General features: G+C 38.3%; 1 protein-coding gene across 1 annotated transcript in view; it reads left to right on the top strand.

Annotated features, from left to right (window-relative positions):
* mtus2a (microtubule associated tumor suppressor candidate 2a) overlaps positions 1-25,910 on the top strand; it is a 60,943-nt gene that overhangs the window by 17,141 nt on the left and 17,892 nt on the right. Inside the window, exons 2-4 of the mRNA XM_087806784.1 lie at positions 858-3,011; positions 3,282-3,465; positions 9,159-9,395. Of these exons, the coding sequence (XP_087662910.1) occupies positions 1,032-3,011; positions 3,282-3,465; positions 9,159-9,395 (2,401 nt within the window). The 5' untranslated portion in view covers positions 858-1,031. The remainder of the gene's footprint in view (positions 1-857; positions 3,012-3,281; positions 3,466-9,158; positions 9,396-25,910) is intronic.

Raw genomic sequence — 25,910 nt, 5'->3', positions numbered from 1 at the left:
TTTTATGTTGCAATTAAACTTGTGGTCGCTAGATGGCAGCAGTCATTATGTCCTCTGTAGCTAAAGCCCAGCGATGACTGAGGACAAGAGGATACGGTGATTCCAGCAGCTTTTAAAGCTGATGTTTTGACATATTCTGGTTTGAAAACAAATGATATCAGTTACGACTTCATCAAGAGTCATGTGGTCTGTAAATTCTGCAACACCAGAGTCAAGAGCTCGACAATACTACACATATATACTTGTTCCTACAGTGACACTGCATATAGTATCGTTGCCTATGTATCGTGATACTTTCGTTTCGCAAGATTCTTAAAAATACACCCGCCTTACATACAGTTTAATTCATTAAAGTTATTTTAATTCAATGACAAGTGAGTGGAACAATCGCAAAATTCAGTGTCCCCTAAAAAGGTTTCCAAAAGTATGTCTCTACATTAGTGTATGGAAAGATATCATATAGTGAGATAAGTGTATGGCTACAGCCCTAGTTACAATTGGAGTTAAAAGGACCAAAAATGGTCCTTAGAAAACTTTGCATTGCTATAGACTTTTAAATATTTTGTGACTTTTAAACAAGATAAAAATAGATGGATTATAAATAGAGGATAGTTTTTCGTCCGAGGATGCATCAAGGAACGAAGCAATTTGGGGTCACGGAACAATCCGCCATATGGTGTGTTACAGGCACAGTGAGAAGAGTCATAACCTCCTGCAGTTATTTTACACCTAATGATTATTCCTTATGTTTCTCCTACAAACGCTTCTAGACCTCGTAGCTACAAATCGTTTTCTGCTTAATAATTTGTCATTTCCTGTTAACAAGACTGTGTATTTTTCCCTGTGCTTTCTTCTAGCTTGAGAAAACTCAACCGGAATAACAGGGATTCAAGACGAGCACAGGTCCTGTGGTGAAAATATGCTTCACTTCTCAACCGGGATTAAAAAAGTCTAAAACGACACATTTTTTACAAACTCTTTTCTAAGTGATCAATGTTTGGAGTCTCTTTGAACAACAACCCAAACCCAAGATGAGCTTCAGCGCAAGAATGCAAGTCAACGTCGACATCAACAACAGGATCACACAGGCCGGAGATAACAACGCCAACAGGTTATCTTCAACGAGTGACCCAGAAGGATGCGGTCTGGACTCCCGGTACGGTCCGAACAATCTACCTCCTCTAGTGGCTCAAAGTGGAAACGGCGACAAGTTAGTGATATGGGACTCGGAGCAAAGCTGTTTGTCGCACCAGATAAGAGAGTTCGAGATTGTCGACGGTCCGGGTATACACACCTTTCTGGTGGAGCCCAACCCGGGAGATGAAATCGAGGACGACGGCGAAAGCTTGAGGGATGGAAAAGACGAGGGTCCGATGTCCATTTCCTCCTGTTCGACCGCCAGCTCTTCTTCTAACAGCGTGAAAAAAAGTGACGGCAACACGGCGGAGGACAAATCGCAAAGGGGTCGAGATATTAAGAGAAGGATTATCTGTCACAGCACAGAGGAGCTGGACACATGCTTCACAGAAGACAAAAACGATAGCAAGTCGGTTAGAGCGGCAGATAAGGAAAAGGGAAAAAAGGGTCTCAAAGAGTCCAAGTCGGAGACGAACGTTTTCGTTTCCAGTTTGTCAACCGTTTCTTTCAGCGGGAGTCTGTCCAGTGCACTGGATTACACCGGAGATCCGCACATGTCCCTCTTCAGTCCAAGGATCAACCAGTCTCCGAACGCCAACCACACTACCTCAGCCCAAATGACACGAAGGGCGACCCAAGTTGATACCAACCAGAACTGCCCTGCGATGCATCCTCAGGAGAAGCTTGGCCATAACCAATACTACGTGCAGAGTCAAAGACAAGAGGCGGGAGGTCTCCAGAGGAATAACCCGGGGTCCGATGTGGGTCTGGGCCAACGGAGAAGGGCTGGGTTCGAAGATCGGGTGTTGCCACCGCGACGACAGCAGCTGGTCAGACCTCTCTGTCAGACGGAGACGGGACGGAGGGCGAGCCTGGACGAGAGCCGAGCGCAACAAGCCGAAGCGGGTCGGAAGTCGTCCGCCGGTTGCGTCGCGGACCCCCAACCCAACGGCTCCGTCAGAAGGTTTTCCAAGTCGTCGCTGCGAGAGCCGTCGGATTTCTCGCACCTGTACACCGTGTGCGGAGTGTCTCAGAGATTCGAGAACCAGGACGCCCAGAGAGATGTCGCACCAGCACAAAAGCAGCAGTTAACGAATGCAACAAGTAATGCAAGTACCTCAAGTGTCGTCGCGACGGAGAAAAGGCCACAAGCTCAACTGACGTACAGGAGGAATTGCTCGAGCCCCAACCGCACCAGGGTTGATTCAAGGGGATCTACACCTCCACACTCCCCTCTCAGGACACCCCAGGGCTCACCTCGCAGGCAACCTTCCATGTACCTCGTCTCAAGGAACGCCGGTGCAGTGGTGCGACACCCTGCATCAGGAAGCAACAGCTCTATTCCAGCATCAGCTCAGGGCAACACATCCTTAAGAGCACCACCTAAAACCAATCAAAGCACAAACCCCAAACCTCCTTTGAACAACCAGCAGAGCCCGGCCAAATCTTCAACGTCCTCTCCTAAGCCCAAACCGAAAGGCGTCCGCCCCAAAATAATCACCTACGTCCGAAAAAATCCTCAGTTCAAGCCTCAGGCTACAGAAGGACCTTATCAAGTATCTTCCTTGCCGTCACGGCTGTCCAATTACATGCACGGGACGATGGGTTCGCAGAAGGACCCGTCGAGAAATGAGCAGGAAACCAGAAGCGCCGCGGTGCTCAGCGCCTCCAACGCCCTTTTTGACAAGTACCGCCAAGAAATGGGCAACATGCTTCCACCCGGGTTCATGAGCCGCAGCATCAGAGCTCCGGGCTACACCAACACTGTGCCCCCCGCACACGCCAACGTCGCGCCACATGGGCACGGAGGCAATCACACGGCGCCACCGAAGCTCGGGGGGAAAGCAGGGAACTTTTACAACGCTTCATCCGAGGTGAGCGTTTTGATGTTTCATTGATTATTTTGAATCTAGAGCAACCTTAGATTACATGGCGTAGAATTCCGGGAGCATGTTTCCCCCCTCTGGGCCGACAACTGAAATAGAAATTTGCCTTAATTAAAAAGCAGGAGGAACCGATTTTCAAGGCAAAGTCAGATGAGGTTGAAATCGTACAGGGATGTTTCAATGCCACTGTCTTTAGAACGCTATCTCTAAACCCAACTATACCTGTAACGTGTGTCATTGTGTGTCATTGCATCTCAGCCCGAAGGCAACAACAGTCTCCTCCGCACCGGCAGAGGACTGCGTCTGGGTTTGGGCGCCGTCAACCGGACTTCATCACTGAAGGGGAAAAGTACCGGTCAAGGTCCGCGGACGACTCTGGTCTTCAGCCAACCTGTCCAGCATGTTCCTCCTGCGGCCAACCAGAGAAGCAAAGACGGCACAGGTACGATGAACTGTTTACACCTACCTTATGACAAGTACTATGTGTTGATCGATAGATAGAGTATTCTTTAGACCAGAAATTATTAGAAAATTCTGAAGCACAGATACAGGATGTGAGTTTGAACAGATCTAATTACCCCCTATTTCTTTTGACAGATAAGTAGACAATAAAATACAAGTTTAAAGTTCAGTTGAATCATTTTTATAGGGAAAACGTATCCAAGATCGATTCCATGTCCTTGGACTTTGTTCTACTTTTTTGCTCTTTGTTCTTGTTCTTGTTTATGTGAAACTTGATGTACTTTCTTTCGTCTACTGTGAACTGGAAATTTTATTAACTCCAGAGGGATTAATAAAGTCAATCTAATCTCAATTTATCTAATCGAATCGAATCTAATTAACAGTAATCTTGAAGCTAACCTGGGCAATGTGCAGTCTGAGGGCAACATCTGGCCCTTTAAATGTATTGTTAGGCCTTTGTGAGGTCAGAGTGAATCTATTATTATTATTATTGTATGTTAATGAAGAACTATTTCAACTTCAACACATTTTCTACTTTACAAGCAACATTGTTTGGTGTTCTTCATACTACTTTTTTATTTTATTTACTATATTGACTTGTCTTAACAGTCCTTATATACACACCTTTATATTATGTTGAAGCAGCAAGAGTACCTTTTTGTATGTATTACTCCAGGTGCTTCATAGCTTACCAATGTTGTACTAAAGATTTTGACAGATCAATTACTACGAGATGAACTCTACCGTCTTATTAAAAGCATTTTTTTCTCAAGTAAATGAAACTTGAAATGCCCACACATTAATCATTAAAGTAATAAAGGTTTATGAGCTATTTTTGAGAACAATTAAGGATTTTAAGTGCTCTAATTGTCCGATGAATACGGTAGTTCAGTTCTAAATTGTTTTTCAGGACGTTTTCCTCTTTTCTTTTTCTTTTAATTTGAGTTCTATTCTGAATAATAGTCGGGGCACATTGAGATATAAAGGTGTTTTTTGGGACAGCCTTTGATATATTAAATTGATAAAACATCTGTTTGAACACTGTAGTTGCAGGTCTTTCCCTCTTTTTCATCCATTTTCCAGACGTTATATCTTTAAAATCCATTCATCTTTTCTGATTTGATCCAAAAACTCATGGGGTTACTCTCCCCGCTCCAGACGTCGGTAGCTTGAAAAACAAAAAGAATAAATAAACAGCTCAGTTTCCGTGCCTCATCACATTCAGGCTGATCTGATCTGCCGGGGAATATTTACGGATTTACTCGCCGCACCTGGAAGGTGATGCGATACATCCCGTCATGAATATTTGAAGCATCCAATCTCCAGGTCGGATGAGCTTCGCAGCCGATCTCTAGACACGTGCGGCGACAGAGTCATGTTGTCTGCTGCTAGCTAATGCTAATTCTTGTTAATACATATGCATGCTGCCATGGGGCCTCTGGGGGCCTCGCGGTACTTTGATGTGTGAAGCAATTAACAGTTAAGTACCGTCAGTAAATCCATCTGGAGTTTCCCTCTCATCCCAACCTACACACAAGCTGCATAAATGAGCTACGGCTAAATGTGAGGAATTGCTGTTAATGAGTTTTTCCACCCATCAAACCACAGACAATAATGTGTGTTATTACAAAAACAAACGCGTTGATGTATGTGGTGCGTTTTATTTTAGACAATAGTTGTCGTCACTGAACATGCGTTGTTGTTCTGAGGTTGTTCGTGTAACCTTCACATCGGCGTTCATCCGTCAAATGACTGACATGCAATTTAATGCCTGGTGGTGCAGGAGACGCACTGCAGGCTGTTGTCAGTCACCTTTGGCAGAATCTGAAATTCTACTCCACGTTTTTTTTTCTAATGTTATTTACTGCATCGTTGACTTTTTCAACTACAAGATGAGTATCGTAGCGTATTTGAGTTAAAGTCAAAAGGACAAACTAACTTTTGATTGGTTACTGCAGTGATGATAAAATATTTGGGATTTGATACTGTTTTTAAAAACCAAAATATGTCCAAATATCAGCTTTAGAAGCTGCTGGAGTCACTGTATCCTCTCGTCCTCAGTCATCGCTGAGATCTCACAGGATTTCATTGTTCCCAGAGCTGCAGAATGACTTCTGCCATCTAGAGGTCAGAAGATTAATTACAACACAAAAATTAACACTGCACGAATATTTGCAAGTTAATGATAAAGAAACCAAAAAAACCCACTTTTTTCTAAGACTTGACACAGTTGCTGGAGTGGACTGTATCCTCTCGTCCTCAGGATTTCTTAGTTACTTTAGCGGCCGATAACATACCGAATGTTGGCCAGAAGTTTAAATGCAAAAAAAAAATGAACAAACACTGGAATATTTGCATGTTAATTGTAAACAAATTTTAAACTTCATCGAAGTATAAACTTTAAAATAACTAAAATCAAAATTTGATTTGAAATCTAGAAATACATTCATTTATAATATTTTTTAAATAAAGAAATCTTTTTTTTTTTATGTCACAGTATCATGCAAAAAATATTGCGATATTTAAGTGTACATTGTGATCTCGATATTGTATTAACAAATAAACTGTAGCCACTGTATCCTCTACTCCTCAGTCATGGCCAGCATTTCAATGTTCCTTTATCTGTGGAAGACGCAATGTCTGCTGCCATCTAGTGGTCAGAAGTTTAATTGCAAAACAAAAATGTACAAACGCCGTGAAAATTTTCATATTAATTGTAAATACTTTTTTTTTTTTTGTTTTATTAAAACAAATCATACTGGAGTGACATTTGTATGGATTTAAACAGTATTTTCTGTTGCTGTTAATAAGCAGTTTATTCCTGTAAAGCACAGAAATGAAAGTTTTTTTGGGGGGCAAAACAAAAACAAAAAGGTTATTAAGTAACTAAATGATTTTACGTTTTCAACACCTGGCAATTTAAAAACAGTACATGTCTGATATATCATGAGTTTGTCGATTTAGTCCAGTGTTTTCCAAATTACTCGTGTACAACTTCAAACAAATATCTGGCCTGTCATGTCATTTTCTGTGGCTCAAAATTAGTAAAAGTAGATTCATGTTTATGTTGTTAACGATCAAGAGTGAAGCTGAAGTAAAGAAATTTGATGGGAATGGTTGGATGACGTTACATTTATACTGGATGGAAGGAAGCATTTTTTAAAACTAAGATATAATGGCGAACTAACAGCTCTAGTGCTACAGACATGTAAACTGTGTTCTTTTTTTCTCACTTGCATGTCAGTAAAATGTGTCACTTTGAACCAGATCTGATTTCTATTCTTTGTTTAAGTTTGTAAAAAAAATATTTTGGCCTCACCTAAGTCTAAAAGTCTTCAGTTTATCACTTTTTTTTCTATCGATGTGCTGGTTCTTCTGCCGCATTTGAATGAGGTCAACTTTTTTTGCCAAATAGAGAGAAAAGAGGGATTTCTCAATTTATCTCTGCAGCCAGCAGGGGATGGAGCTTTCCTGCTGAACAGGAAATTGCTTCTGCGGATGAAGGTTTAACTGGTGGAGGATCCTGCCAGAATGGATCTTTGCTTCACACCTGCACAGTGTATTGTTTCAGGAAGAGAAACTAACAACCTTTTTTTTATTATTATGATTTTATTGTTCCTTCAGCTGCATACGATGTATTGACAGCTGCCATCTAGCGGCCGATTGTTGAATTGCTACATAAAAATGAATACTTTCATGCTTTCTTTTGTACACACTTGATTTATATTTATTTTATGTAATCAGAAAAAGACCTTTGATTAAAAAAATATATATGATTTAAAAGCAAAAACTAAATAAATACTGTAAAAATTATAAAAACAAAAATCGATACAGTTTTGTTGAATGTCGTTACAGTATCAGGAAAAAAAACATTTTTAAATGTATGATTATTTTTCTTACGTCCCTATCGATGATGACCCGAATGTTTGGGCCGGTATTTTAGAAATTATTTTTATTATTTTTTAAAAATGCAACCGAATAAAATAGAATAAATAAAAATGTTTTACATATCCTTTGTTTACACATTTTTCACAGTTTTTTTTAGTGTATTCAGCTTAACTCGAAAGGTTGTAAATAGATTTTTATTCCAGTTCTTCTGTGTTAGCAGCACTATTTCTTAAAAAACAAAGAGAAAAAAAGAGTTCATTATGGTGGAGATCCAGCCTCACAGTTCTTTCCAAAGCTCCGTGTGAGACACCAGAAGTGTTTGCAGATTGTCGTGTTTGTCGTGACAAGTGTGTCGAGGCTGCGGGAGTCCAAACACGGTCGCACACAGTTAGTCAACCCGAACTGATGAATGATTAATGGCTGCTCCGAACCTTCTGCCTCTTCCTGTGGACGTGTTTTGACTCTCACGCTCAGAACATCATCATCCGTTCTTCAGACCAAAACACTGTTGAAGAGTTTGACTGCAATTTGTATTAACGTCAGTATTTACAATGTTATATTCAGATTTTTTTCTTTTCTGTTCTTCAATCTCACATATACTGTAGTCTTGCGAAACGATACGTATCATGATACCATATATAGTGATACTGTAGTAACAAAAATATATTTGTAGTATTGTCGAGTACTTGACTCTGGTGTTGTAGTATTTACAGACCACATGACTCTTGACGAAGTCGTAACTGCTTTCATTTGTTTTCAAACCAAAATATGTCCAAACATCAGCTTTAAAAAGCTGCTGGAGTCACTGTATCCTCTCGTCCACAGTCATGGCTGAGAACTCACAGGATTTAATTGTTCCTTTAGCTGCAGAATGACTTCTGCCATCTAGAGGCTAGAAGATTAATTACAAAAATGAACACTGCACGAATATTGCAAATGAATGATAAAGAAAACCCCAAAAAAACTTTTTTCTAAGACCTAAGGTGATACAGTTGCTGAAGTGGATTGTATCCTCTCGTCCTCAGAATTTTGTTGCTGCTGAGAACAGAAATTTAAATGCAACAAAAAAATTAATAAACAATGGAATATTTGCATGTTAATTGTAAACAAGTTCAAACTTCATTGAAATACAAACAACTTCAGAATCAGAATTTGATTTGGAAGTCAAAAGATGTATTCATATATATATATTTTTTTATTATAGAAATCGATAAAGTTCTTTTTATTAATGACACGGAATCATGAAAAAAATATTTCGATTTTGATATTGTATTAACAAATGTACTGTATCCTCTAGTCCTCAGTCATCGCCAGGATTTCAATGTTACTTGAGCTGCTGAGGAAGTTGTTTGTACAAATATGTAAACGGCATGACATTTTTTAAATTTTATTTTATTTTATAAACACTTTGTTAAAATACAATCCATAACAGATCAATGAAAATAAAATATTTTTTGAAAAATCTCTTGAAAATCGCTAAAGATTTTGAATAAGAAATTGAATTATTACATTTTTTAAACACTTAAAAGAACAAATAAATAAAAAAAATAGAATTTAATTTAAAAGTGCAAAAAAAGACCAGTGCTGTTGACTATTGAATAAAAACAAATATTGCAATACTGAAGTTTTTATTTTTTTCTGACAAACCTATTGTTAAAGCAATTATAAAATGCAACAAAACTGCCTTAACATTTATAAATATTTTCACAATATTCAAGATGTATCAATATTTTCTTACACCCAAACTAATAAAATAAAACTGTTTCTCTTCTTTTCCTTCAACAGAGGAAGAAGTTTTCGTCCAAACTCCTGCTGCTCCGTCCACGGTCACAGCTCAGGCTCAGATCCTCGCCTCCAGATCTGCCCCCAAACCCAGCCAGACCAGCCAGACCAGCCTCCGTCAGCCGGTCTTCGGCTCCGGGCGACATCCGGCCGGTCGCCTCGCCGGCTTCGGCTTCGTGAGGAGCTCCAGCGTCTCGTCCGCCGACGGGGCCCAGAGCGACCCCTGCAGGACGCCTCAGCGTGAGTCCGACATACTTGCCATGTGTAGGAAGCCAATGGATTTCATTTGCGTTCATATTTCCTCCCACTTTCATTATGGCTCGTCTCACGTCACTCCTACGCATGATTCCCCATGATAATAACAAGATTAACGTCAATTAATCTATGGCAGGGTTTCAAACCTAATCCTCGTGAGATGATTATCTTTGTACGATGTCGAATCGTTACATTAATTGAGATTTAGACAGATTTTTGAGATTAAAAAAACACATAATAAATGGATAAATTGGCCCAAATTCACGGTGATATCAAACAAAAAACATTTAACAATTTTTTTTTTACAATTAAAATTCAAACATTCACGGTGTTTGTTCATTTTGTGTAGCAATTAAACATCCGGCCACTAGATGGCAGCAGTCATCGACCCCTCCCTACGTTCCTAGTTAACGGAAGAATTAAATCCAGCGAGATCCCGGCTACGACTGAGGACGAGAGGATACAGTCGACTCAACTTGGATCGAATACATTCAGAAAAACCTGCCTGCGGCCAAGTATCAACATGAACTGACCTTTGGTGGCCCGCAGACCAGTTGAGTTCGAGACATTGAGGCTAATTTTTGAAGGATTTAAACTGTTTTAACGCTACAGGATTCAAAGCGTTAATATCATATTTACAAAAGAAAGTGTTTCCAGGTATCAATAGACTCTGACAGACAGTTAACGTTAGCCCTTGTGTTATTTCAGGGTCAGAGTGACCCAAAGGCCCGAAAACAAACGTGTTAACGACCTCCACCAGTGCATAAAGCATGTATTAATGGAAGCCAGAGAGGTTGTTTACCTTGATCCTGAGACAACACAAAGGATACCACAAACACATTTGTTTTCAGGCCTTCGGGTCAACTTGACACTGAGTGAGATTGAGGGTGTTCTTTTATTTTTATCTTGCAATTAAACCTCGGGACCGCTAGATGGCAGCAATCATTACGTCCTCGGCATCTTAAGGAACAACGAAATCCTGCGAGATCATGGGTGACGACTGAGGACGAGAGGATACAGTCGACTCCAGCAGCTTTTAAAGCTGACGTTCTGACATATTTTGGTTTAAAAACAAATGAAAGCAGTTAGGACTTCGTCAAGAGTCATGTGGTCTGTAAATACTACAACACCAGAGTCAAGTACTCGTACAATACTACAAATATATCCTTGTTACTACAGTATCGCAATATCTCGCAATATACGTCGTGAATATTTGCAATTTAAACATAAACAAATTATTTTATTTTAAATACACTTTATTGTAACTGCAAACCATTAAAGAACTAAAGTAATTACAAACATCAAAAAAAAAGTATTACGCTATATCGCAATAGCAGTATTTACGAACCTCCCTAATTGTATCGCTAGATTGTTGCTGATACTCACCTCTACTCTTAATGCATGTGCAGGAGAATCAGCTCTGTGTTTAGGCAAATAAATGATTAGAAATGTTTTTTATAGATTAGTCATACCTTGGCGGAGTTAATGGTATTTTGTCGACAACAATCTTGTCAATAAACGTATGTTTTTTTTGAACATCGTAGGATTAAAGCTAATGCATTGAAAGTCACCATGAATCTCTCAGTGTTGGATTGAATATGCTGATGGACTTCAGTCGCCGCTTCTCATCATAGAAAAAAACCTGTCGTTCGGATCCAGATAAGGAGGGACCCACGGGTCAGACCTGTGGTGAGGATGAACTTTATCATCACACGTGGAGGGGTGGAAGCCTCGCCTCGGGGTGGGGGGTTAAGTGGAGGGATTACATCCCCCTTTCTCTCGCCCCGAAGGAAATCTGGGGATAACCCGGCGGGAGCTTCTTAATGTGACCCCAGATAAGAGCGTGAAGAGGCGAACTTCTGGGAATACCGGCTCGGATTTCCGCACCTTGATGTTCCTCCGAGAAGATCCTCCATCTTTTCACGCCGTTCGGTTAGTTGGCAGGATTTCAGATCATGTGTTTTTAATGTGACCTACTTAGAGGTTTTTTCTTTCCTCTCCCGGTTACAGCTGACGTAAGCGCCTCCACTCACATCCCTGTTATGTCATCTTTCCCCCCTCGTTTTTTTTCCCCCCCTTTTTTTTTTACGTCCTCATCCTCTCATTGGTGGAAGACGAGCTTCGCTGAGCAACCAGGCGTGAAATCAAGTTTCAAAGCACTTTCTTTTTTTTGCTTTGAATCCGTGAGAGAAAAGGGAGCAAAAATAAACAGGTTTGATTCGAGTGTTTATCGACGGGTGGCGTTCGCACGTGTGGAGGCGTCAGAGGCTTCATCGATTCCAGGGACTAATAGAAAATTAAACACCGTAACTAAACCAGTCACTACACTGGGAGTGAACAAGGTCAACAGAAAAATCATCATTTTGCTCTTCAAAGATTCGTCTTAAACTCTTGACAGGAAGTGAACGCCTCAGGAGGGTTGATTTTACAACCAGGCTTTATTTGTTGTCTATTCAAGTGTCGCTTAAAGAATCTGTTCGGGGAGTCCTTGGCCTTTTGCCCCAGGTAGCTGGGTTATATTTTCAAAAACAGAGAGTCAAATTTAGAAATAAGTGCCATCAATGGTTGATTTTCATATGAGCCCCAAAGGCTGAACAGCTTAGTCAATTGTTTGCTAGAAATCAAACAATGGCTGAGTGAAAAACACTTTACAGCTAAATGTGGACAAAACTGAAACACTGGTGATTGCTCCTGATGATAAGGTTCCAGGGTTGAGTCAGTACTTGGGTGACTTAGGTCAGTCTGTCAAACTGAGCCTGAGAAACCTGGGTGTTGTATTTGATAAAGACATATCTCTTGTTCGACACTGAACAAAACTGACCAGAAACTGTTTCCTTCAACTGAGAAAAATCTCTAAACTTAGGAAAATGTTGTCGGAACATGATCTGGAGCTTGTAATCCATGCGTTTGTTTCTTCTCGTCTGGACTATTGTAACAGTTTGTTTTCATGTCTTAACAAGAAGGATCTGTCTCGTCTGCAGTTGATACTAAACTCTGCAGCGAGAATTCTGACCTGCTCTAGTAGAAGAACTCACATTTCTCCGATCCTTAAAACTCTTCACTGGCTTCCAGTTTCTTTCAGGATCAACTTTAAAATTCTGGTTCTTACTTTCAGATCTATTCATGGTCAGGCTCCTCCTTACATCACTGATCTGATCCAGCCTTACACCCCAGCTCGGGCTCTGAGGTCTGTGGATCAGAATCTACTTATGGTTCCACGCACACTACTCAGGACCAGAGGAGAGAAATCTTTTCAGGCTGTTGCTCCTAAGCTTTGGAACGATCTTCTCTCTCTTTGCTCTTGATGGATATACTGACTCCTTTAAGAAACACCTTAAGACGTTTCTATTTGTTCAGGCTTTTCCTTGATTTTCTGGAACTCCTGTGTTGTTCTCAGTATTATCTTGATCTTAAAAGTGTATATACTTTTTTGAGTATTGTTTTGTTTGTTTAAGCGCTTTGTGACCCTGGTCTGGAAAAGCGCTATATAAATAAATATTACTTACTTACTTACTTACTTACTTACATTTGAATTGATGAAACTTTGATTTTTATTTTAAGGTATGAATTTTTTATTTTTTAAAATAATTAAATTAAATAATTTACAAATAGAACCATGACCACATACTGTATGAACAATAGGTTTGTGAGAAATTATCGCGATGTGTTTTTCAAGATACTGTATCGGGGGGGGATACCTGTTTTTAGGGGGGGTTTCAAATCTTTTTTTTTTAATCATAGTTAAATGATATCATAGTCAAGTACTCAACAATACTACAAATAGTTGTATAGCGCTTTTCCAGACCAGGGTCACAACACAGTATCACTATATATAGTAAAATAGCAATGATTACGTCCTCGGCATCTAAAGCAACGACGAAATCCTGCGAGATCCTGGGTGATGACTGAGGACGAGAGGATACAGTGAACTCAACTAATCAACAATCAATCAACTTGTTACTTTTACAGTTTGATATTCTAATTCTCTTCTTATTCTAATAGTTAAAAACAATGTTATTTCAATATTTTTTAAATCCTGGCCTAAATATATTGATAATTACGTTATGATATTTGGTATAATGGTGCCACCAGACAATACTAATAGAGTACTGTGCAGGGCCGGGTCTAGGCAGGGGCAAGAGGGGGCCTGGCCCCCTCAAATAAATGTTGTGCCCCCTCAAACTTATATGTAAGTAAGTAAGTAACAGCACAATGCCCCCTCAATATTTGTGGCTGCCCCCTCATACATGCCTGTCTAGACCCGGCCCTGGTACTGTGTATCAGTCACATGATCGTCTGTGCGTCGCCTGATTGGCTGAAAGTACCTCACTCCTCTATTGGTATTGTCTGGGTTCACTATTAAACCAACACTACAAAGAGTTATTCAAATTAAAATTTCGAACTCTATCTGTTAAAAAAAAACGTTAATTTTGTTATTCAACTATTTAAAAAAAAAAAAACCTTTCAATGTACATATTTTGGAATAACAAGACTAAATTAAAAAAGGAAAATTTCAACCAAAATTTTTAATTAAAAACAACAAATTCAACGTTATAATTTTGAAATGATTAAATACAATTATTCAATCTACACATATACACATTTAAATGGAATACTTAAAAAAAAAAGAAAATCCAAATAAAAAAAAAACAAAAAAATTAAATATTAAATCCAACCCTTCAATATTCTAATGTCACTGTAATACTTCCCTAGAATTCCAAAGGAAATGGCAGATCTGCCTGGAAGCGTAGTCAAGCTGTCACTCTCGGTGACGATGTGACACACAGTCTCGACACCTGAACACAGACGTGTCGACGCAGCTTCCATGTTCCTCGGCGGCGACTCTGAACTCGGTGTGGGACCGAAGCGAAGTGAAAGGGCGACAGACGAAAAAAGGATGAAGGAACCTTTGATGTGTCGCTGGAGCAGACGGAGCGAGAGGCCGGAGGGCTCGAGCCAGAATATTAACTTTCGCTGTCGACTCCGCGTGACGCTCGTGACCTTCTCCTTCCATTTCCATTTGAACTATTGGCCTCATTTGATGTCTCAGGACGGGATAAAAAAAATAAATCCCAGACCTCCCGCGGAGAACTTCTACCAGAATGTTTGATGCTCAGAACAGTTCGCTGGAGATCACACTCCGGCATCATGGACTCCTTGTATCGTTGCACTCTTTACGTCGATTGTTTTTTCCGAAGTTTATCCGTTAACTTTCTACACGAAAATGTACTTTTAGATTGTTTCAAAGCTTGACGTGATCAAACTTTAGTGTCACCCTAATCTGAATCACCAAAAAGCAACACAGTAAAACAGAGTAAAAAAAAAAGGTTCTTACACTAAAATGAAATAGTTTTAAGGTACGATTTTGATTGAAAAGTATTGAATAGAGTAACTAAACTAGAAAGAAATGAGTTAATTCTAATTGACGTGACAGTTTTAAGGTGTTAGATTTATCAATAGCTCAACAAATGATGGCCTGTATCGCCAAAAAATATCGAAGGTATTATATTATATACTATAATATGGAATTATGTATATATGTATATAATATGTATAAGTATCTGAAGAGAAATAAGTAAAGTTTAATGAATATCTGAGGGAAACTTATTCATTTTGACTAAATATCTGGATAAAGATTATTGAGATTAGGTTAAAAACATTGTTTTATATATTAATGATATAATTAATTATATTTTATGCAAGCTGCAGTCAATAACAATAAGTTTAGTCAAAGGTTGTAATTTCCACATCCACCTTCCCTATGGTGCCAACAACACAGTGAACTCCCATGATGCCTTTCTGCCAGACTGCTGATTGGTTGCCACGATATTTATTTTGTAATCCAATCTCCTTATTAATCCGTCCATCCATTTTTTCAAAAATCTAACTACAATTAACAAGCAATTATTACATTTTGAGTTGCAATTAAACCTCGGGCCACTAGATGGCAACAGTCCTCCGCACTTTAAAGGAACAGAAATCCTACAAGATCCAGGCGATGACTGGGGATGAGAGGATACAAAGTCTGTGTAAGAAAAAGACATATGGTCAGCCTCTCCCAGAACTTAACAACAAGGTGCGTTGTCTTGACAACAACAATGCTAGCTAGAAGCTAAACGTTAGCATCATAAATGCAGCCCCGGATACAAAGAAGGTTTAAAAGTCTGTTACCTTGTCTTTCAATGCAATGACTCTGAGTTCTCGTCCCTTTTTCTCCATGTTTCCCATCAAACCACAGAACCTGAGAGAGACGAGCTCAAACATCCATCTGTCAATGACACCAGGGGAAATTAACCAACCTAGAAATCTTTATTTGGCTCAGAAGAAAGAGTCGCCGGGTTTGTTCGCTTCTTTCGCCTCATGAATCCATTTTGTTCTCTCCATGGTTGAGATACGACGAACTTCACGATAAATGAAGTGACGAAGAGAAAGGGAGGATTTTCCCTCTAGAGGGAAACATCACAAATACCACACTGTATCCTCTCGTCCTCAGTCTTTGGATGTTGCAGGATTTGTTCCTTAAGCCGCAGAGAGACGTATTGACCAGGAGTGTGTATTGGCAAGAATATGTCAATATATGTCTCACGATACAGGGGCAACGATATATATTTTACTATATATAGTGATACTGTAGTAACAAGGATATATTTGTAGTATTGTGTAGTACTTGACTCTGGTGTTGTAGTATTTACAGACCACATGACTCTTGACGAAGTCGTAACTGCTTTCATTTGTTTTGAAACCGAAATATGTCCAAACATCAGCTTTAAAAACAGCTGGAGTCACTGTATCCTCTCGTCCTCAGTCTTTGGATGTTGGAGGATTTCAATGTTCCTTAAGTCGCAGAAAAAAGTAATGACCAGGAGTTTGTATTGTCAAGAACCTGTCGATATGATACGTATCACGATACAGGGGCAACGATATATATTTTACCATATATAGTGATACTTTAGTAACAAGGATAAGTTCGTAGTATTGTCAAGTACTTGACTCTGGCTTTGCAGAATTTCCAGACCACATGACTCTTGACGAAGTCGTAACTGCTTTCATTTGTTTTCAAAACAAAATATGTCCAAACATCAGGTTTAAAAGCAGCTGGAGTCGACTGTATCCTCTCGTCCTCAGTCTTTGGATGTTGCAGGATTTCAATGTTCCTTAATCCGCCGAGGACGTAATGACCAAGAATCTGTCGCTATGATGCGTATCACGATACAGGGGCAACGATATATATTTTCATATAAATAGTGATACTGTAGTAACAAGGATATATTTGTAGTATTTTCGAGTGCTTGACTATGATATCATTTAACTATGATAAAAAAAAAGATTTGAAACCCCCCCCCCTTAAAACATTGATGTAGTATTCTTTAATATCGAAACAATATCTTGAAAAAAAATCGCAATATATCGGTGAATGGATAATTTCTCACGAACATATAGTTCATACATCAATTTGGCTCAAAGGCACCGGCGTCATCCATAATATTCACCATCGGCTAATGTAATACAATCTGTCAATCACAGAGGAATTAGCCACGGATCCGCGGCACGTTTCAACGCCGGTTCTCCTCGGCCTTCACTCACAACACGCCGTCCTCGGGGGTCAGCGGCGGCGATGAAAGCGGGATCGGGTTAATGGCTAATCAATGCTATATGGAGTAGCGTGTAGCTCCCGGGACGCTATACTCCAACAATCTTGTATGCAAACAGAGCAAATAAATCAAGGTCAGATGAAGGTGCGTCGCCTCCGTTTAGAGGATATCGATTTTACGTCATAGCTAAGAAGATTTTAGGCCGGTGGTCGAATCACTTAGACCGGGGAGTACATTGTTTCAATCCGTCGACTGACAACCTTCGACAGTGATGGTTGAGGATTATTAGACACTAGTACAAATACATACAAATAAACCATCAAAAGCAAAAGTATTTAAGATGGGTTTTAAATGATTTATCAGGAGAATTGTACTGGATTGCACATCTAAAGAAAGGTTCAAATCAGGATTTGAACACAATAGAATTGACCTTTTATGTATATAAAGATTTAGTGGTGTGAGAAAATATAAATTCACTTAAATATCGCAATTTTTACTGAACAGATATTCAACAGAATGTTGAAAGTTTGTCATTCACATTTGAAGTAGTTTTTTTTTTATCATAGTTCTTTGTGTTTGAAATAAAATAATTCAAATTTTTCAAATGTTACATTCAAATATTCACGGCGTTTGTTCATTTTGTGTAGCAATTAAACATCCGGCCACTAGATGGCAGCAGTCAGTACCTACCCCCCCCCCTTCCTACAATCCTTAACAGAACAATTCAATCCAGCGAGATCCCGGCAACGACTGAGGACGAGAGGATACAGTGACTCCAGCAGCTTTTAAAGCTGATGTTCGGACATGTTTTAGTTTCAAAACAAAAACCAAGTTGATAATTAACAGCACTGTATCAATATTTAAAAAAATAGTTTTTTTAGCCATTTTTTATTTTATCATAAATATTTAATGGTTAATATATCAATAATGTATGTTTAAAATATATACATTTTAGTTTTATTTACAATAAAAATGCAAATATTCATGGAACCTTTTTATTTTTGTGTTGCAATTAAACTTCTGGCCACTAGTCATGACCTCCTCAATGAAATCGTGCGAGATCACACCGATGACTAAGGACAAGAGGATACAGTCGACACCAGCAGCTTTCAAAGCCAAACAGCTCTGTATCTATTTATTTTTTTAAGTAACTTTTTTAAATGATGGTTCTTTAAGGTTTATATTTTTAATTAAATTTGTTTATAATAAAATAATTAGTAAATTGGTAAGATTTTTTAAATTTTTACAATTAACATGAAAATATCTACAGCGTTTGTTCATTGTTGTGTTGCAATTAAACTTCCGGGCCTGTAGATGGCAGCAGTCCTTACGTCCTCCGCAGTTGAAGGAACAATGAAATATCGCTAGATTCCAGTGATAGCTGAGGACGAGAGGATACAGTGACTCCAGCAGCTTTTAAAGCTGATTTTGGTCAAGAGTCATGTGGTCTGTAAATTCTGCAACACCAGAGTCAAGTATTCAACAATACTTCAAATATATCCTTGTTACTACAGTATCACTATATATAGTAAAATATATATCGTTGCCCCTGTATCGTGAGACATATCATATCGACAGATTCTTGCCAATACACACCCATGATCAATACGTCTCTCTGTGGCTTAAGGAACTCTGAAATCCTGCAACATCCAAAGACTGAGGACGAGAGGATACAGCGGACTCCAGCAGCTTTTAAAGCTGATGCTTGAACATATTTTACACATACACATTATTCTTTTTTTTTTAAGTTTATATTTGTATTTTATAATTAAATAATGCAATTATAAAAAAATAATAAAAAACTATGTTTTATTGTTTTAATATTACAATTAATATGAAAATATTTACAGCGTATTTTTTAATTTTAGTGTTGCAATTAAACTTCCGGCCTATAGATGGCAGCCGCCATTAAGCCCTCAGCAGTTAAAAGAACAATCAAATAACGCCAAATTCCAGTGGTGACTGAGGACAAGAGGATACAGTGGACTCCATATATATTATTATTATATATATACAGTATATTATTATATTTTGGCATGAAAACAAATGAAAGCAGTTACGACTTCGTCAAGAGTCATGTGGTCTGTAAATACTACAACACCAGACTCAAGTACTCGACAATACTACACATATATACTTGTTACTACAGTATCACAACCTATCGTACCGTTGACCCTGTATCGGCTTGCAAACACACACCTCCCCACTGTTATCACCTCCATCCGTCTTCCGCGGAGGTGATAATGAAATAACTGTGAATCTAATAACGAGAGGGATTACACCGAGCGACAGTGAAAGACAACATGAGAAGAAGAAGAAAAAAAAGACGAGTGAGTGGAAGACAAGGAGGAAATGGCACAAAGAGAAGGGATGCCTTTCTCCAGATGCCACGGCTCAGATCTGCCATGTGACTCAGGCTAGCTCACTGTGAGCAGATGGTTACTATGGTGCGTGTTCACACACACACACACACACACACACACACACACACACACACACACACACACACACACACACACTTGTGGGGAAGGCAAATCAGATCAGCCAATTAGATATGGTTTCCACTCTGCAGCTGAGGAGGAAATCCAACATGGCAGGGACTCAGCAGCAGCTTCAGCTCCTTCATCAGCAGCTTCTGCTGTGACAACATCTTCCCTCCATCACGAGCGTCGACGACCGTAACTAAGGACCTGGTCCTTGTGACGCTCCGGGGGGTCCAACGGTCTGACCGCAGTGTCAAGTGATCGCACCAGTGTTTAACATTCTTTTCAATGAAAGCTGCTGTTTTTTTTTAATGATGTGATCATTGTATTTTCACTTGTTTTAGATGATTCTCTATTTCATGGAAGTATATCAGGGCCATTACAATATTGAAAAGTTGAATTTAACTTTTAAAATCCTTTGATTTTCATTGAAATGTTGTCGTTTTATTAACCATTTTGTTATATCAGGGTCAAGGTGACCCGAAGGCCACGAAAACTTTTTTTTTTTGTGGTACCCCTTATGTTATCGCTGGGGCAAGGTGACCCGAAGGCCAGAAAACAAATGTGTTTGTGGTATCCCTTATGTTGTCTCCGGGAGAAATACATGTGTTCACCTTTACCCAGAGACAACACATGGGATACCATAAACACATTTGTTTTCGGGCCTCAGGGTCACCTTGACCTAGAGACAACATAAGGGATACCTCAAACGCATTTGTTTTCGGTCTTCGTGTCACCTTATCCCAGAGACAACACAAGGGATACCACAAACACTTTTGTATTTGGGGCCTTTGGGTCACCTTGACCATGAGATAACACAAGGGATACTAAAAACACATTTGTTTTCGGTCTTCGTGTCACCTTATCCCAGAGACAACACAGGGGATACCACAAACACATTTGTTTTCGGTCTTCGGGTCACCTTATCATAGAGACAACACAAGGGATACCACAAACACTTTTGTTTTCGGGGCCTTCGGGTCACCTTGACCCTGAGATAACACAAGGGATACCACAAACTAATTTGTTTTCGGTCTTCGTGTCACCTTATCCCAGAGACATCACCTTAAACACCTTAAACACATTTTTTTTCGGGCCTCAGGGTCACCTTGACCCAAAGACAACACAAGGGATACCACAAACACATTTGTTTTCGGTCTTTGTGTCACCTTATCCCAGAGACAACACAAGGGATACCACAAACCATTTTGTTTTCGGGGCCTTCGGGTCACCTTTACCCTGAGATAACACAAGGGATACCACAAACACATTCCTCTTCAGGCCTTTGTGTCACCTTGACCCTGAGATCACACAAGTGATACCACAAACACATTTGTTTTTGGTCTTCATGTCACCTTATCCCAGAGACAACACAAGGGATACCACAAACACGTTTGTTTTCAGGGCCTTCGAGTCACCTTGACCCGGAGACAACACAAGGGATACCTCAAACACATTTGTTTTTCAGACCTCAGGGTCACCTTGACCCAGAGACAACACAAAGGATACCTCAAACACATTTGTTTTCAGGGCCTTCGAGTCACCTTGACACTGATATAACAAAAGGGTTAAATGTTGTTTTTTTGTCAAGTTTTTATATTGAATTTAAAAGGCTTAATTTAACAATTAACATAAAAATATTTACAGCATTTGTTCATTTTTGTGTTGCAATTAAACTTCTGGCCTCATCTTGAAAATCCTTGAAAAATACATTAAAATTCTCATCGCGCACAAGAAGTTTGGATCCACTTTTAGATGATGTTCTCACCAGGAGCCTCGACCGCTGCTGTTATCATTTAATGTATCTGTGTTCGGAGCTAATGGTTCTGAGGTCGTTCATCGCTACACGACGCTTTAACCTTGATGTGTAATAATGCTGCCAATGTATTTGCATTTTTATTGTAGCGACGATGTTCACAGTTTTTAAAGCGGCGTCACACAGAGAACATGTCAGCAGCTCCTCTGTGTTTGTTAAGAGCTTCCACTAAACAAAGCCGTTTAGATTCTGGTTGCTATAGGCAACGTGTATTTTAGTCCTTCTGAGACAAAGTAATTAAGGTTGGCTTGTGTGTTTTTTTTGTAGATATTTTTTGTCAAAACAATGAAATATTTTCTAGGGGTGTAAGAAATTATTGTTGTACTTACTGTACATATTGCAATATTTTTTACAGAACTGTATCACTATTTTAAAAAATATATACATTTTTGGCTTTACATTTTTATATTTTATGGTTAATATTTCAATAATGTATATTTAAAATATACATTATTACTGTAGTTTTTTTTTTACAATTTGCATGCAAATATTCATGGTACTTCTACTACTTCTTTATTTTTGTGTTGCAATTAAATTTCTGGCCACTAGTCATACCTTAAAGAAATCGTGCGAGATCACATCGATGACTGAGGACGAGAGGATACAGTCGACTCCAGCAGCTTTTAAAGCTAAACTGCTCTGTATCATTTTTCTTTTTTAAATCATAGTTCTTTTAAGGTTTATATTTGTATTTAATAATTTAATAATGCAATCATAAAAAATAGTTCCATTCAATTTTACAATTAACATGAAAATATTTACAGCGCTTTTTCATTTTAGTGTTGCAATTAAACTTCCGGCCTGTAGATGGCAGCAGTCATTAAGTCCTCCGCAGTTAAGAGAACAAATAAATTACGCAAGATTCCAGTGGTGACTGAGGACGAGAGGATACAGTGGACTCCATATATTTTATTATTATGTATATATTATTATATTATTATATTTTGGTTTGAAAACAAATGAAAGTATTTACGACTTCGTCAACAATCATGTGGTCTGTAAATTCTACAACACCAGAGTCAAGTACTGGACAATACTACAACTGTATTATCACGGATAAAAAATACACACTTACAGTATCACAATATATCTTATTGTTGCCTCTATATGCCAATACAAACCCCTACAATTTGCTTGGAATTATAATGTTGTTGTATTTTTCAAGAAATAATTTGAACACATAGTTTAAATGGAATTAAATGGAATGTTTGGAAAAAAGCTACAAAAATGATGCGTAAAATTACATCAAAACTCCACGTGATCAAAATGCCGAGCAGTGAAAACAGGCCGGCGTTGAACCTCAAACTAATGGCAGGAAGCAGTGATGGACGAGCAGAACAAATGAAACGTCTGCTCCAATTTAATTCGCCGGATTAATAACTCGAACCGTCGTCTGAAGCCAGAGCGACTAAAGGACGCCGACACGTGAAGGGAGAATCTGACAAATCAAAAATAATCCATGTTGACAACAATCATCAGTATCTTTTTCATTGTTGACACCAGAAGTTGAGTTTGAAAATCATGTCGTAATAAATTCCTCAAACGTACTCACGCATATTAAAATATTCACAAGATCGTTTAAATGTTATAACAGAGAAAGTTTTAAATATAACTAACTATATATATTTATTAGCACCATTTAAAAAAAGAAAAAAACATGTTAGGTTTTGCTCTTCAAAATATTTGAGTTACGAGCGAGTAAAAACACTTGATCTGACCCGAAAACCCTCAAAACTTCAACAACTCCACTCAATGTAGTAAGTGTTGGCGTTTTAGGAGTTAGCGTTAGCTTAACATTTTAACACCTAATGTTAGCATGAGCTGCATGCTGAGAGGATAAATGACAGAGATTTTGGGTCTTTTTATGACCTTGTGACACCAGCGTCATTGGTTTGTGAGATACTGGACTCTTACTGAAAATGAACGACACAAATATCTTAGCTTTTAATGGATATTTAAGCCAAATTTAGCATTAGCTTAACATTTTAACTCCTTATTTTAGTTGCAAATGGCTGTAATGAGTAAAGAGATTGTGGGTCTTTTTATGACCTCATGACACCATCGTTGTGTGAGGTCATTGGTTTGCGAGATACTGGGCTCTTACTGAAAATGAACGACACAAATATATTAGCTTGTGATCGAAATTTACGCCAAAGTTAGCATTAGCTTTACATTTTAACACCTAATTTTAGTTGAAAATGGCTGTAATTAGTAAAGAGATTGTGGGTCTTTTTATGACCTCATGACACCATCGTCGTGTGAGGTCATTGGTTTGCGAGATACTGGACTCTTACTGAAAATGAACAAAACAAATATCTTGGCTTTTGATTGAAATTTACGCCAAAGTTAGCATTAGCTTAACATTTTAACTCCTCATTTTAGGTGCAAATGGTTGTAATACGTAAAGAGATATTTGGGGTCTTTTCATGACCTCATGACACCAGCGTCGTGTGAGGTCATTGGTTTGCGAGATACTGGACTCTTACTGAAAATGAACGACACAAATATATTAGCTTGAGATCGAAATTTACGCCAAAGTTAGCATTAGCTTAACATTTTGACTCCTTATTTTAGGTGCAAATGGTTGTAATACGTAAAGAGATATTTGGGGTCTTTTCATGACCTCATGACACCAGCGTCGTGTGAGGTCATTGGTTTGCGAGATACTGGACTCTTACTGAAAATGAACAAAACAAATATCTTAGCTTTTGATCGAAATTTACGCCAAAGTTAGCATTAGCTTAACATTTTAACTCCTCATTTTAGGTGCAAATGGTTGTAATACGTAAAGAGATTTTTGGGGTCTTTTCGTGACCTCATGACACCAGCGAGTGAGGTCATTGGTTTGCGAGATACTGGACTCTTACTGAAAATGAACAACACAAATATCTTAGCTTGTGATCAAAATTTAAGCCAAAGTTAGCAATAGCTTAATATTTTAACACCTACTTTTAGGTGCAAATGGCTTTTTATTATCTAAAAAGTGTTTAGTTATTTTCATGACCTCATGACACCAGCGTCGTGTGAGGTCATTGGTTTGTGAGATACTGGACTCTTACTGAAAATGAACAACACAAATATCTTAGCAAGTGATCGAAAAACTAAGCCAAAGTTATCATTAGCATGCAGGCAAGACTTTCCAACAAAAAAAGTTTTTAGGTTAATTAATTTTCACAGAATTTCCCCAGCGTGCTCGTGCTTCGCTAACTCGGAATTATTCCGCCGATATTGTATTTTTTCTCAAATGAGATTTTCCAAATACAAAAGCCTCCCACACTCTTTTGGCTCGTCTCCCCGGTTTAATATCCTCGCTATTGTTCATTTGTCTTCATAAAACACATTTCCTCGCTCTCTCTCTCTCGACACCTTCCTCTCCTCCTCATCCTTTTGTTTTTTCTTCCCCACGTCTCCTCAGTCTGGAGCCGTTATACATCAATGCTTTTGGTGGGTTTTTTCCCAATTTGTCACGAAAATCGACGCGTTCTTGTCGCTAACGAAGTCGACAAACTCCTGAATGAAAGTCTGTTTCATGAAGACATTTTTCAACTCGTCTGCCTGAGTTCGATGTTAAGTTGAAGTCTGTGGGATTGAGATTGAAAATAAAATACACGATAAAACCTAGAAAATAAAAAATGCGTGGATGACGAGTGGAAGTAGAGCAAAGGTCCTCAGGGGCCACTTTATATACTGGGACTGTTATAAAGGGTCTTCAAGCCTAAATAAATAAGGGGCAAATAAACATTTTTATTTTAAAATAAATAAATAAAGGGACAATCTACAATAATCTTTAGTCTTAATTGAATTGTGTACAATTTATTTGTTTAGTAATTGTATTTAAAGCATCTTGGAGTATCTTGAAAAGCACTTGTAAATGTATTATTATTATTATTAGTAAAGATTCTAAAGGAAAAAATAAAGCATATTTCAATTTTTTTTTGCAAATTAAAACTGCATCTTTATCTGCATTAATAGAAAAACAAAAATATTAATTTATGTATTTCTGAATTTTTTCATTCTATCATAATTAGTTTATGGTTAATAGCTCATTCATTATGTGTGTTTAAAATATATATTATTTTTGTTTTTATTTAGAATTAACATGGAAATTTTCATGAAACTTTATTTTTGTGTTGCAATTAAACTTCCGGCCGCTAGATGGCAACAGTCATCACATCAGGCAAGATTACGCCGATGACTGAGGACGAGAGGATACAGTCGGATCCAGCAGCTTTTAAAGCTTATTATGTCAAAAAAAAAAGATATTATTGTTATAATTATTATTATTATTAAAGATTCTAAAGGAAAAAACAATGTACAGTATATATCATATATTTTACTATTTTACTCCAGCAGCTTTTAAAGCTTATTATGCCGTAAAAAATGTTTTATAATTCGTTTTATGTACATTTAATTTTGAAAAAAATGATATAAAATCACTTACAAAAATATAAAACCAATCCCTATAATAACGACAAATAAAAGGAAGAGAAAATTAGTAAAAAAAACTAAAAAAAACGATCTTTATCAAGTTATATGTAGAGTTGATCAAGTAAAGGTATAATTAGATAACCATTGGAAACATGTGTAAATGTTTTTTTTATAGCATTTA

Source organism: Callionymus lyra, chromosome 14 (genome assembly GCF_982586985.1).
Source record: "Callionymus lyra chromosome 14, fCalLyr1.hap1.1, whole genome shotgun sequence".
Taxonomy (NCBI): domain Eukaryota; kingdom Metazoa; phylum Chordata; class Actinopteri; order Syngnathiformes; family Callionymidae; genus Callionymus; species Callionymus lyra.
This window is presented reverse-complemented; position numbering and strand designations above follow the sequence as displayed.